The sequence below is a fragment of the Dipodomys spectabilis genome, unplaced genomic scaffold (genome assembly GCF_019054845.1).
Source record: "Dipodomys spectabilis isolate Male_0828 unplaced genomic scaffold, ASM1905484v1 ptg000089l, whole genome shotgun sequence".
In the NCBI taxonomy this organism is placed as follows: domain Eukaryota; kingdom Metazoa; phylum Chordata; class Mammalia; order Rodentia; family Heteromyidae; genus Dipodomys; species Dipodomys spectabilis.
In genome coordinates this window covers 4,569,491-4,583,917 of record NW_024870766.1, presented here as the reverse complement: position 1 = coordinate 4,583,917, position 14,427 = coordinate 4,569,491, and the positions used below count along the sequence as shown (strand labels likewise).

At 36.1% G+C, this 14,427-nt stretch overlaps 1 protein-coding gene across 3 annotated transcripts in view; it reads left to right on the top strand.

The window, feature by feature from the left end:
* The window catches only part of Cdk14 (cyclin dependent kinase 14), a 538,666-nt gene that overhangs the window by 437,279 nt on the left and 86,960 nt on the right, over positions 1-14,427 (top strand). For all 3 annotated transcript variants that reach the window (XM_042684715.1, XM_042684719.1, XM_042684716.1), the window contains exons 13-14: positions 5,840-5,979; positions 11,895-12,038. In XM_042684715.1, coding sequence (XP_042540649.1) covers positions 5,840-5,979; positions 11,895-12,010 — 256 coding nt within the window. In that variant the 3' untranslated portion in view covers positions 12,011-12,038. The remainder of the gene's footprint in view (positions 1-5,839; positions 5,980-11,894; positions 12,039-14,427) is intronic.

The window sequence follows — 14,427 nt, the reverse complement described above, 5'->3', positions numbered from 1 at the left end:
AGATCAGCAGTCATGAAAAAACAATAAATAAAACCTATTGTAGTCAACAAAACTAGACTGGTACTATTGTATTAGAATTGGAACTTTAAACAGAACTAAGCTTATGTTATGTATTAGCCACTATATAGGTTAGTGAATGTTAAGTCTAATAAAGCTTTCATAGTCAAATTTTACCCAGTCTCAAGAGTGACAGAATTATAGCTTCTATGTTTGGATTATAATCAGCCTATTTGGACACTTGCAAAAGATGCTTGCTGTCCAATGTTTAGGATGTACATAGCATTTGTATCAATTGACCCCATGCAATATTATTTATATATTTTTATATATTATATTATTTATATATTTATTATTTATATATTTATTATATATTATTATATATATATTCCTATATGTCCATACCATGGCAAATCTTGCCAATATATAAGAAATGCCAACTATCAAGGTGAATTCTTTTGCATGTTTTTATTATCATGCAAAATTGAAATCCTAAGGAGCTGTGACCTACAGTGCAGACTTCCTCTGGCTTAGACCTTTGCTCATTTCAATACAATGGTAGTAGGGGGGCCACTGTGGCTATTTGTCTGCTGGTTTACAATGTATATCTCCTACACTTATAAAAACAGTACACATCAGATTTGTATAACTATTGTTTATTTTTGGCCCTTGTCCAAGTCTTAGGATGATTGCTTATTGTCTTTCCATAAATTTTATCTTGTGCTTTCACGAAAACTTCCATTTTGAAAATCATACACTTTGGTTGGAAAGCTTGTGTAAAGTCCACATTGTATAGGATTATATATCTTTAATGTCTTCAGACAGAAAAGTCTTAATCTTTGCACTTCAGGTTGCAACTTGAAAGCCAGGGCCTGAAGAATGATTGAAAGTGAGCTGTTATATATTTCTAGAAAAATGTGTTTGCCTTTTGCAGGACATAGGACTTTTAATTTTGTAAATTTTTTAAAGGTAGACACAGCTTATGACTGTAGATAAAATACTTCTTTACTCTTAAAAAAACTTGAAAATCCTGTAATTTTTCCATATTTATTTGAAGTTGTTTGCCAAATATTTTTGTTTGAAGTATAATTTTTTTCCTAGTCTACCCCACCAAAGAGAGAAGTGAGTTTCTGCTAATGAAATGAGCAGACACTTAATATTTTATATGCCTGTGGAGCTATGTAACTTAAAATTTGCATATCTAACAATTTGTTATAATATATAATTGATAAAAATGGTGATGTATGTTGATGTTAGCTTAATCATATACAGAAAGTTATCTGGAATGTGCCTTATATGTGCCTAGGGTTCTCTGAATAAAATAATTTGTTAATGTTTACCAGCTGGTAAAAACTTACTATAAGAGCTTAAACATGTAAAGATATAATGAGATTATTTTTCAGAAAGCAAAAAGAAAAGTTAGCAATAACCATTGAGTACATGGAATTCTGAAATATATAGCATGCACTATCTAAAATAGATGGCAGAATATGTTGAATTTAAAAACTTAGTTTGAAAGAAGAAAAACAAAAGTAAAAGAAGATAAGACAGAATATAAAATTGTGATAAGCTCATAGCAGTAATTCCAAATATATCAGTAATCACAGAATGTAAAAGGACATTAATTGGGTAAAAATTAAGCCCAGCTATATAATATATATGAAACAACTTAAAACTTAGGATAGAGAACATTAAAAGAAGGTAGATAACAAAAGTCATGCTGTAAAAATACTAAACAAAAGAAATGGATATTATTAAATTAATGTAAGAAAAATGAATGACAGCTTTAAAAGTTTTACTTAATATGAAAAAGATCACAATGTGAAGATTAAAGACTCCGTTTTCTAGGAAGATGTAACAGTGCTAGACTGTTATGTGTTTGATTATTCACATTTACAATATATGAAACCAAATTTGGTAGACTTACAGGAAATGAAAGAAAATTGAACCTCCATAATGGAATACTGAAAACAACAGTTCTTTTAATGCCTCTTGGTAAGTTTATGGCTTTATATAGGACTTCTAATTATGATATCATACATATATTCTCTGAAATGTTAAGTTTCATACAGTGTAGATGGATAAAAAATGCTTCTAGCAATGACAAAGACACTGATACGGAAAATGCATGGGTAAAATTAGAATAAAATTGGTTCTTGAAATATAGATGAGAAACACTAAAATTTCTAAACTTTCATATAATAATGATTTGTATAGGAGTTCAATACCACAAATAAAAAATTATTTCACCAACATTAAATTTAGCCAATTTTGAAGTATATATACACACATGTTATGTGTATATATGTATATATGTGTATCTATAAATATGTACATGTATAGATACACATATGTACATATATGTATATAAATGGCAGATGAAATCCACTAAAATGGTTAAAGAGGAGAAGGAGTGGGAAAATTAAGAAAGCCTGGCACTGGTGGCTCATGCCTGAAATCCTAACTACTCATAAGGCTAAGATATGAAGATTACGGTTCAAAGCCAGCTCAGGCAGGAAAGTTCATGAGACTTTTCTCTTCAATTAACCAGCAAAATATTCTGAAATAAAACTGCAGTTCAAGTAGATCTCTAACCTTGAAGAAAAAAGCTCAGGACTGCACCCAACTGGAACTTGGGTTCAACACCCAGACTGGCACCAAAAAACATAAACAAAAAGGAAAGAGTAATATAGATAGGTAAATTTGATCAAATACATTGTATGTATATATGTAAATATGATAATAGAACTTTTTGTACAATTAATATATGCTAATAATTTTAATTGTGAAATAATTAATTTAATGGTTGAAATGAAGCCATTTTATGTTGGTAAATTTCTTGAATTTAGGTATATTTATTATATCTAATAACAATAATTATATAATTATTTCTACAACTTAGATGTATTTATTTTATCTAAAGGTAATCAACAATTTATTATGAAGACAAAGATAGACTTATACATATTGATAATTCCTCCAAGCAATAAAACTTGTTTGGATTCAAGTCTACCTCAGGGCTTGATAGAGCAGGAAAGGTTGGTTACTGACTCATGTTGTTCACCATTATAGTTTTATACGACCAAAAATAATATGTGTTGCTTTGTATTTCATGTATTTATTTATAGTCATGAATTTAGTGATAAATAATTGCAAGTTTTTAAATCACCTTTGTCTTCATTGTTTATGTAATATATCAAGTTTGAGTATTTATCAATATTCCTTTTTCCTTTAAGTACATTTTATTTATTTAATTATTTAAAATTCAGCCAGGCTTCCAAATCAGATCTAGTCCCAAACTGGCTCTATTATGCTATTTTTAATCAAATCTATATAAAATTGATATGAATGCATTGTCATTACACATATATATTATTGTACTTTCAATATCAGTGCAGTTTTGTTTGCTTATTTGTTGTGTACTAGTACTGGGACTTGAACTCAGAGCCTCACCCTCTGGCTTGACTTCTTCACTCAAAGCTATTGCTTTACCACTTGAGCCAACTCCACCTCCACTTCTGGCTTTTTTCTTTTTCTATTTTTCTATCTCTCTTTTTTCTTTTGCTATTAATAGTCTCAAAGACTTTTCTACCCCAAGTTTTCAACCCCAGGTTGGCTTCAGACCTCCATCCTCAGGTCTCAGCCTTCTGTGTAGCCAACAGCTTCTAGCTTTATAAGTGCAGTTTTTACCAGTAAGTCTTGCTATCTCAGACTTTTCATTTGAGTTTAAAAAATGTAAATGAGAAGTTCATAATCTTTAAAAAAATATTAGGAAGAGGAAATAATAATGTAGATGACCCAGTGATTTGACAGCTGTCAAAAGAAAAGAAGCCTCACTTGACACTATGTTGGATATGTACCTTACAACTTGGGGGAGGAGGGGAGGAGGGAAGCATAAGGGGAAGAAAATGAGGGATGGGGTAACAATGTTTAAAAACAAATGTACTAATTACCTTACATATGTAACTGTAACTCCCTTGCTCATCACTTTTTCAATAAAAATAACATAAATTTAAAAAATAAAATAAAAATTCACATAACAAGCAAAAAAAGAAATCAAAAAGAAAGCATAAAATTTGAAAATATATCCTCTCCCTGTGAACAAACTTCTCTTTGCCCAGCATTTCAAACAAATCTATTATCTAGGCATAGTAGTTCATACTTAAAATCCTAGCTATTTGCAAGGCTGATGTTAGAGAGGATCATGGTTTGAAGCCAGTCCAGGAAAAGTGTTCATGAGACCCCCCCCCCCTCATCTCAATCAATAAAAAGGTGGACACAGTGGTACACATCTGTCATTCCATCATCACAGAAAGTATAGGCAGGAGGATCATTGTCCAAGCTAGCTTAAGCAAAAATACCAGACTATATAAAACATAACTGAAGCTAAAAGGCGGTATAATGTTTCCCTAGCACATGGAAGGCTCTTGAATTCAAAACCTAAGTAACCACCAAAACAAAACAACAACAATCATACAAAAAAAAAGAAGGAAAAAAATCTTACTGATCCATTTGTACAAAACAGCCATTGCATCCAGGCACTGAACCCATTTCTGAGATGTTCACATAGAAAGCTTTAGCAAGTAGGTCCCTTAGACTAGCTGAGAGGATAATGTTTTCTTTGTTTTTGTCTTTCTAATTAAATTCATTACCCTCTTTCTTGTTCCCCATCCTGACTCTCACTAACCATATAACAAATTTAAATCCATACGAAAGAGCAGATTAAGGAGAATTGTGTTGATCATTGAAGAAATATGTTTGTTTGGGTTTTAGTTTTTGTTTTTGCTAATTAATTGTGTGTTCCATGCCTTCAAGGCTTTTAAAAAGTACTCTCAGAAGCAACTTTCCCTGACCCCATCTGGCTGCCTTTGAGAGTCAATGCACATGTTTCACTGTATTGCTAAAACTCAGGGAACCATGGCTAAAAGCCTTTAAGAGAACATGAATTACTACCGGAGTAATCCCCAGCATCTCTGGCCTCTCCTTTCTTTCTGCACTATCAAATGGGAATAGTAACCTTGCTGGACTATAAGAGAATGTGAGAAATGTTTGAGAATGGTAACTAGTATTAGAAATACTCTTATTATCAGTTTTAATTAAGTGTCCAGGTTTGATTTCTCTGAGCAGAAAAACAGATTCCACAGAAAGCACAGTGTGGCTGCACTGAGATTGCTGCCGCCCGTATGAAAGCTTATACCACATGAAAGACTTTACTTCTATCCTTTCCTCGATAATCTTGAAACCCATATTTTCTGTCTACCGTTGTTTTAAAGGTCATTTTGAATTGATTCAGCCCCGTATCACTTAAGTGTATCCCTGTTGTTTGAGCCTATACATTAATATTATGATACTGGCATTTGAGAAGACATCTGTTTCAATGATTTCATATTTGGCACAAGAAAATATAAAATCTTGGAGAACTAGTCATTTTTGTGACTAAAGAATCTAATTTCAGTTCTGTTTTAATTACCCTATTTTGTATTAGTTTCTTGTAAATGCATCTAGATGTCCATGAAGTACTTAGATTCTATGAAATGCTGTCAACTTATTATTTGATAATTTACCTCTGAAATGCTCTACTTCTGAACTTATTTTATTCAGCTGAAAGTGTCATGTCTTTGCTTATATTGGAAATATGTTAAATCAATGATGCTAGAATAACCAGAGTAATAGTATGACTAAGAGATATGCTAAGAATCAATATGAGTTCTGCTCATTTACTTTCATTATTTTTCTGGCCTGGAATAAATTAACCTACAGAAATTACGAGTTTTATGTCTTATTTAGTGGACTTTTCTTTCTTGGGTCTGATTTTTCTCTCTCTTTCTGCTTATGATTTTAGGCTCAGCTATGTGAATCATGCAGAGGATCTGGCCTCTAAGCTCCTCCAGTGTTCTCCAAAGAACAGACTATCAGCACAGGCCGCCTTGAACCATGAGTATTTCAGTGACCTGCCCCCACGGCTTTGGGAACTGACAGATAGTGAGTACTACGCGCCTGCAATATCCAACCAGAGCACTATTCCATATATATGCAACATGCGTGTAGAGAGATGGGTTTGTTTATATGTGCACAAACATGAGATTTATCTGTAGATGCATCTGTGTGTGTGTGTGTGTGTGTGTGTGTGTGTGTGTAAAAGAAAAGTGAGGGGGAGCATGCAAAAGCCAGAGGGGGATTATGTGTATATATATTAGTAGAATCCTGCCATTCAATTGCTAGCTTACCAGACACAGGAAGAAAATGGATTCCTTTTTTGCTATCTCTCCTCTGCAGTCTGCAGCTGTGCGTCTTTGTATTTGATTATGTGTGTGTCCAAAAAATGATCTGAGCATTCATAAAGGAAAAGGAAAATGTGATTTACATATTTAGTGCTTTATGCATATAGCTCTATTTTAACTGGCTGCAGTACACAGAAAGGGAAAAAAATGATTCATTTCTGTTTGATTCTCAGAGACCATCTTGGTTGTAACAATAACCTTAAAAAGGACTGCTATGCAGTGAGCTGAAGAACAGAGTTGGCAATTGGCTAATGCACAGAATTGACATGCAGGAACTGAAGGCATATAATTCACTTTAACTACACATTTTCTTGGTATTCGTACAGACAGCTCCTCTCTGGGTCTTTTAAAACAAAACACATTCCTGGGTGGGTTTTCGTTTTGTTTTTACAAAAGTGTTCATATTTATACAGGCTTTTTCAATTACATTTAAAATATCTGGGGCTGGATTTATGGCTGGGAGGGTCTCAGCTTTCTTCCCAAGTGTGAAACAGAATTCTTGTGAAATTTTGCAAAACAATATTGCTGTCGGAATGTTTTTGTTCAGTGGCGTTAATGTTTTTTTTCAAAAGCTTATTACAGATATTTCTTCTCATACTAGTTGCTGATTGCATAAAAATAGCATACTACCTATATGCAGAAATGTTTTATGTTTATTCATCCTTGTGTATATACATCATTTACAGTTATTTCCTTTATCTCTTGGATTTTATACTTCCCAGCCCCCATTGCACTATTCGATTCTCCTTTACAACACTATTGGATTTTCCTTGTTGTTATGTGTGTTTGGAATTATAACTCATATAATAAATCCAATGCATTAAAAAACAAACAGGACTGAACTCTCCTAACTGGTTTTTTAGCCTATGCATATTTGCCCCGAAGTGACTACCCTTACTAAGATTTCCTAATTTCTGATCCCATATTTTCTCTATATTTTGCCTATTTCCTTTCTAAACTGCTCACTGATCATTATTGCAATGATCTACAACAAAAATAAAATTAAAATCCCTATGGAAAAAACAAGGAATTGGAGACACATCTTCCTATAGAGAGAAAGCAAATGGACTCATTAGTTTAAGACTCAGCACACTCAGCAGATGGTTTTCCCATGTAGTGTAACTTGTAGCTTGATAGCACTCCTCCTTGGTGACATCTCAATCCCATCTGACTTGATGATTGAGTTTAAGCCAGGATTTTGATGGTCTATGGATTCTGAATTCTGTAGTAGTACTTTTCTGTTAATATGGACTTATTACCCACTTGCCACTTAGTTTATCAGCCAGTGGTTAAATCCAGTTTCTATCAGTGAGTAAATGCCTACACATTATCACTTGGCAGCAGACTGCCAGCAGAGACAGCCTTGTCCCCATCATTAACAAGCACAATGTATGCAGAACACCAGAGGGGAATTAAAACCACAAAAAATACCTCAGGGTGGTATTTTTAATATGAGAATTTAATTTGTAATTTCACAGATTAAGAATTTTGGCTGCATTAATCCCTTTATCAGCTCACAGCAGGCTATTTGCAGAAGCATAACCATAAGGCGATATTCATTGGCAGAAACACGTCTTTGCATAACGTTAAACATCAGGAGCAGTGAAACCTTTTGAAGGGGGGAGAATAAAGATGAAAAAAATCATTATATTTTTAAAGCAAGATTCTACTAAATGCCTCTGGTAACAATTTTGAGTTACAGAAATTCTATTTCTGTGTCTAGAAGATAATCATTATGAAGCATAAATCCAGTCTCAAGAAAAGGACCATCCCAGTATTAAATACTACAGTCATTTCCATTTAGAACATCGTGGCTATACTTGTAAACATGTTTACAAAACAAAGAATTCCCAGACTTAGGAGACTTTGGGAATTTAGTTCCTAAAAGTGAAATGACTGCTTTTGTTGACTGCCTTTTCTGGGTTAGTGTTCTGTAAACTATTTTTAGAAATTCTTTAACATTCTTCAAATTAAATTTCATACTAGTGTAGAATCTTTTTTTTAAAGTTTGGTGTCTGGAAAGTAGCAATTCCAGCAGAGGCAGAGGCTGAAAGTCCTCCTGTGCCTTTTGGAGGGATTTGGAAGGAGCTCCACTGGAGTGCTGCAGAACCACTGAGTGCATTGTCTTAGCAAGTCCTAATGCAGACTCACTGATTCCAGGCACTTCCCTGCCTTAGTCAGTTTAGGTTTAGATTGCTGTGATGAAATGCCCCACAGTGGGTGGCTTAAACATTGTTACAGTTCAGGAATGGGAAATCCAAGGTGAAGGTGCTAGCAGATGCTGTTTCTAGTTAGGGCTCTCTGCCTGGCTGGTAAAAGGCCACCATGCTGTATCTTCATAGGGAGGAGACAACATTTCTCTTTTCCTCTTCTTATAAAGCTACTGATCATGAGTGCACCTTCCACATGACCTCATCTAAACCTAATCTCCCATAATTCCCCTCCCCCTCTCCAATACCCATGCATTGGGGGGAGGGGGTAATTAGGGAATCAACATAGAATCTGAGGGAGGGAGGGACACAATTCAGTTCTTTCTGTCTCATTCTCTGTAATGGCTCGTAGCACTTTTTTTTTCTCCAAATAATGTCCACCAAAGGAAAACACTTAGGCAGGAAGATCAGAACAAAAATAAGTTAATTTTGAGCTCCAACCTTCCTGGCCTGTGTTAACATGTTAGATCCTGTGAAAAGAACATCACTGTTGTTGAACCCTGGGTACCACAGGTCACTGTAGCCATTCTGAGGCTTAGTATAAAACTGAGGTGGTATGCTTAGACTAGACAACTGGCTTGGAAGAATTTTTAAAATATATGATCTTTTTTAGTTTATTCCGTTATTGCTGGTTCTGGTGCTTGAACTCATGGCCTGGGCACTGTCCCTGAGCTTTTTTGCTAAATGCTAGTGCTCTACTACTTGAGCCACATCTCCAGCTCTTTTTTTGGTGATCAATTGGAGTGTCTCATGGACTTTCTTGGCCCATCTGGCTTTGAACCTTGATCCTCAGATCTCAGCCTCCTGAGTAGCTCGAATTAGAGGCATGAGCCACTATCAACCAGCATTTTTCTTAAAACCTCATCAGGTTACTCTTTGAGTTTTTCTATCCACTGATAGGTTCTGTCCCCAGCAGATACCTGAGGCACAGTCAGAGGAGAATCTTCAAGGGAACCATCCGGCCCACTCCTACGGGAAGGCTTCACGGTATAGCTTCCATGAGACAACCACAATGTGAACATTTAAGAGTTTTAGTACTTACAGTTCCTGACAAGCATATGCATGCCTGGATCCAATTTCAGGGAACACAGGCAGAAAGAGGGACCCATGGGCAAATGCTATTATGGGGCCCATAGCATCATCAACCCTGATTTTCCTTAGGAGTTGTGATTGGTGGGTTTAAAGCAAGCAAGCACAAGTATTCAGAAGTCACTATGACCAGGAAATGGTCACTGCAGTCCATGAGCACAGTTCACTCAAGATGTGAGGTGTGTCTTTAGGGCCAACCAAGTAGGCTGGGTCTAGATATCCCATAGAGAAGTGGTCCCCTGGGATCTATCACACAGAGGAATAGAACCTGGAAGAGGTAAAATTGGGAACTGTCTCAAAGGTGACTGAGCTCTGCATTTAGCATGAGAAAATCCCATTGTGCTGAAGCACATTGAGCATTTATTCCAGCCAAAATTTAGAAGTACTGGTAGGTCACTAAAATAGGAATTATCAATGCATCAAGCAAGAATAATGACAGAGATACTCTAGGATCTGGCAGTTAAGAGTTGGCCAATTCTAGAGGCATCCCACAATTCTCCCTCTGTCCTGAAACCCTCCACAGCCTTAACCCACTTCTACACAAAGATTGAATTGAGGGAAAGTAAAGGGAAGGCCAATTTAAAAGAAATCTGTTGCTTTCCCCAAATGTACCACAGGGCATTCTCCTGTGTATACCCTCAAGTTACATAAATTATTGAAGGAGAACTACCCTTGTCAAAGTAAATAAACAAAATACACTTCATAGCTCAGAGTTCTTGGTTTTATTACACTGATTTGCTAATTCACAAAACCCAAAATGAGTAAAAGAAGGTTCACAAATTGGGAAGTCCCTAAGGACCTTTCCCCATCTAACTTTTTCAGGTTTTTTTTCCCACCTAGTCTGTTGTTCTAAAACAACATGATACCATTATGAAGCTTCATGGTATCCTTTTGACAAACAAAGTAAACACAACGATTCTAAATATATCTGTGCCCTTCAGTTCCTTTTCAATCAGGTTTTTGAACCCATAACTCCTGAACTGTTGTCTTCAAAGTCTTTAACCTTTGGTCTTTTCCCAGCCTTCATCTTGTCTATCAACAGAATTTCGCAGAATTGGTCACCAGTTTCTCCTAGTAATACTTGGTTTCCAGAAAAGGATTTTATGGATTTCCTTTTGTTCCCTAAACTCTCATTCCCAGATTCCATTGCTAATCTCACCTCATCTGCCAGATCTCTCATTGTATATATAGGTATATCTTCTTTATTCACTTCCTGGAGACATTATCTAAGTTTCAGAATTTGTTAAATCTGAAAATATAATCAGTTATTAAATCTGAAGACTGAAATACCATCTAAATATAGGTAGCTTCTAAGGTTCTTTCTCCTCTGAGTCTAGCCATTTAACCATCTAGTAATCATCACAAACTTACTATTACCAAAACTTTACTCCTACTCTTTCCCCCAAAACTTGCTTCCTCTGTAGTCTTCATTTTGTGAATGAATGATACCACCATTCTTCCAGTTGGCAGAGGTCATCCTTCACTCTTCTTCTTGTCACATTCCATAGGTGCTACTTTTAAGATAGATCCAGAATCACATCAGTCCTCACTTCACTGTTGGCACCTACCCCAAGTCATTCCCATCTTGGTGTTTTTATAGTAATTTGCTAACCAATTTACCTGTTTCTTGCACTTCTACAATGACTTCTGGTGATTTTCTCTTGACATTTTGTTCATTTTCCCTCTGTATATGTAAGGCTTGACCTCCCACTACTTTGAGTCTCTGTTCTGTTTTTTTTTTTTTTTTAATCAGGGAAGCCTTCCCTGACCTTCTATCCAAAGCCACCAATTTCTCCTTCCTATTTCATTTTTCTTCAGAAAATTCACCACTATTTGTTATGTCTTTTTGGTTGTTTACTACCTGTCTTGCCTAGCCAGAATCTACAAAAGTCAGAATTTTGTTTAATTCTGATTTTGTTCACTGTAGGATTCTGCGATTCCTTGAAAACCATGAGACTCAATAAGTGTTTCTCAAATGAATGAATAAAGGAAAAGGAACATAAATCCAAGTTAATTGTTCTAGATTAGAGAACTCTTAAGTAACCATATGAGCTGTGGTTGCAGTGGAAAAGCAGTCTCTCAATGCGCGCGCACATGTGTGTGTGTGTGTGTGTGTGTGTGTGTGTGTGTGTGTCTGTGTGTGTGTGTGTGTGTGTGTGTGTGTGTATGCATGCCGGTGGCTACTTGACATTTCAAAGATGAACATACCACAAAATTCTATGTGCAGGTGTCCACAACTGCTTCTCAATTCCAATTTTTTTAAAGATTATAAACACACTATAAATATACAAATGAAAACTCTTTATTCTCTCCCCAGTGTCTTCTATTTTTACCGTCCCAAATGTAAGATTGCAGCCAGAAGCTGGAGAGAGCTTGCGTGCCTTTGGGAAAAACAATAGTTATGGCAAAAGTCTATCAAACAGCAAGCACTGAGGAGCACAGCATTCTCAAGAGAGCACAGGTAAGGTGACCTACTTTACTTGTAAGGTAATAATTAATAGATACTGAGCAGATCTAATAAATGAAATATTTCAGACACAATTTCCCCTGAAACTCTTTTGAATCTCATAGACTTATTATGGCATTCATCAAGCATTCTATTGAGATAAGAATCTAAGTCATTTCTATAACCTCAGGCACCTGCCAGATTCTCACCAAAATTATATTGAATCTTGACCTTCAGTTGCATATTCACAAGCAAACCACTTGTGACATAAGCAAAGAATCTTTTAATTTAATTTTTATTTAATTGTAAATATGCTGCACAGGGGGAGCGAAGCATCTTACCTGCTCATGCCCTCTTCCTTGAGGTTAGAAAGAAGTATCACTCCATACATTATCTAAGCTACACACCTGGTTTGTTTCTGCTTTGTTGTTCTCAGTTTTAGAAATGAGAGATCTCACATAAACATCTAGATTTCTCACTTAAAAAAACAATCAATAACTTTGGCAACACTGCTTCCCCATTCCATCCTGAGGTTTCTGTGTGTAATTAAATCCTGTCTGCCTCCTTTGGAATAGACAAGGCTTCTCCTTAAACTCGGCTGCCATCTGGGCCTTGGCACCCATTTCAGATTCCTGGCTGGCCCCTGATACTGTTCTTAGTATAAGGAAGCATCTCTTTTTCACTGTTGAATTCTTTGACCTCTCATCTTATACATAGGAAATATAACCTAAACATAGTCATGTCTATGCAGGTCAGCCAATCCTAGTAACACCCATGAGACAGCAGCTCCTAAAATCACTGTCTTGATTGTCAGATGGAAATGTCTAGCTTTCATTTTTTTTTGAAATATACATATTATTTATATGTATACATATATATATATATGAAATTTTTAGCTTCCTTTTGTAACGTGGTTTTGTTTTGTTTTTGTGGGTCGTGGGGCTTGAACTCTGGGCCTGAGTGCTGTCCCTACTCTCTTCAGCTCAAGGCGAGTGCTCTACCACTTGAGCCACAGCACCACTTCCCGTTTTCTGGTGGTTAATTGGAGATAAGAGTCTCATGGACTTTCCTGCCAGGGCTGGCTTTGAACTGCGATCTCAGCCTCCTGAGTAGCTAGGATTACAGGCATGAGCTCCTGGTGCCCAGCTATAACATGGTATTTTGAAGCAAATACAGGGTTTCCCTTTATTGGAAGCCTGTTGCTGGCTTATGTAGAGAAGTGTGTACTTGTTCCCTGTTCCTGAAGATATTCAGAAATTAATGTTGAAGTGAATTGGAGAGCATGCAGAATTACAGGAGCTGCTCTCCCTTCTCCTAACATGATATACGTTAAGAAGCTAAGTGGACAATGTAGCAAAGATAGCAAATGCATCTGTGCACATTGTCTTCTGGGAGATCTGCCAGTATCTTGAGCTATTTCAGGACTTAGCCTTTTGTATTCTCAACATAGAGTCCAGCTTTAAATTCGTAGGGATATGGCAGTAATTTTTGAATGATTTGGAGAAAAATAATTCTTAGATAAAATCTAATGTATAAATGTCAGCTGATGTTACATAAAAGCTTGTGAATCTACAGATAGGAGTAAGGTTTTTCTTCTTTGGGGTTCTTCAACCCTATTAGATATGAAGTTACCTGGGAACACAAACATGCTGTTACCTTGAGCTGTCTGACAGACAGAGTGGAGCCAATTTCTGACTACTTACCTCCCGGTAAATGGCTTTCATTCATGAGGGTTGTGGTATATGTTTATAAAAGTATTTAACTTGTATTATCATACTGAAGACCCCTGGCTTCATAAGTCCCAGAGCAAATCCAGTAAAATAATAGCAGAAAGGAGATTTCCTTGTGTTATTGCCTTATATACACACACAACGTACACATATACACATACTCCACACTTACACATGCATGCGCATGCATGTATGTCTTCATTTCAATCACAGGGTCATGTCTTTTCTTCTTGACTCTTTTGAGATGTCCTTACTTGTGCCTGGCAAGTCAGATCAGCGAAAGTGTGTTTCAGGTCAGCTCATCCTTATAAAATTAATTCAAGATAACTTGACAGAGGATTGCCCAGAAAGTCGCAAAATAATTACTGATTTAAAAGGTATTTTTTGTGTGGGGAGGGCAGTGGAAGTCTATAGGGTTTGAACTCAGGGCCTGGGAGCTGTGTCTGAACTTTCTTGCTCAAGGTTAGTGCTCTACTACTTTGAGCCACAGATCTACTTCTGGTTTTCTGGTGGTTAGAGATAAGAGTCTCATGGACTTTCCTGCCTGGGCTGGCTTTAAACCATGATCCTTAGATCTCAGCCTCCTGAGTTGCTAGCATTACAGGCATGAACCACCAGCAGCCAGGCTTATGAGATATTCTTAAGTGATCATAACAGCAAAGATCTGTGTTTGA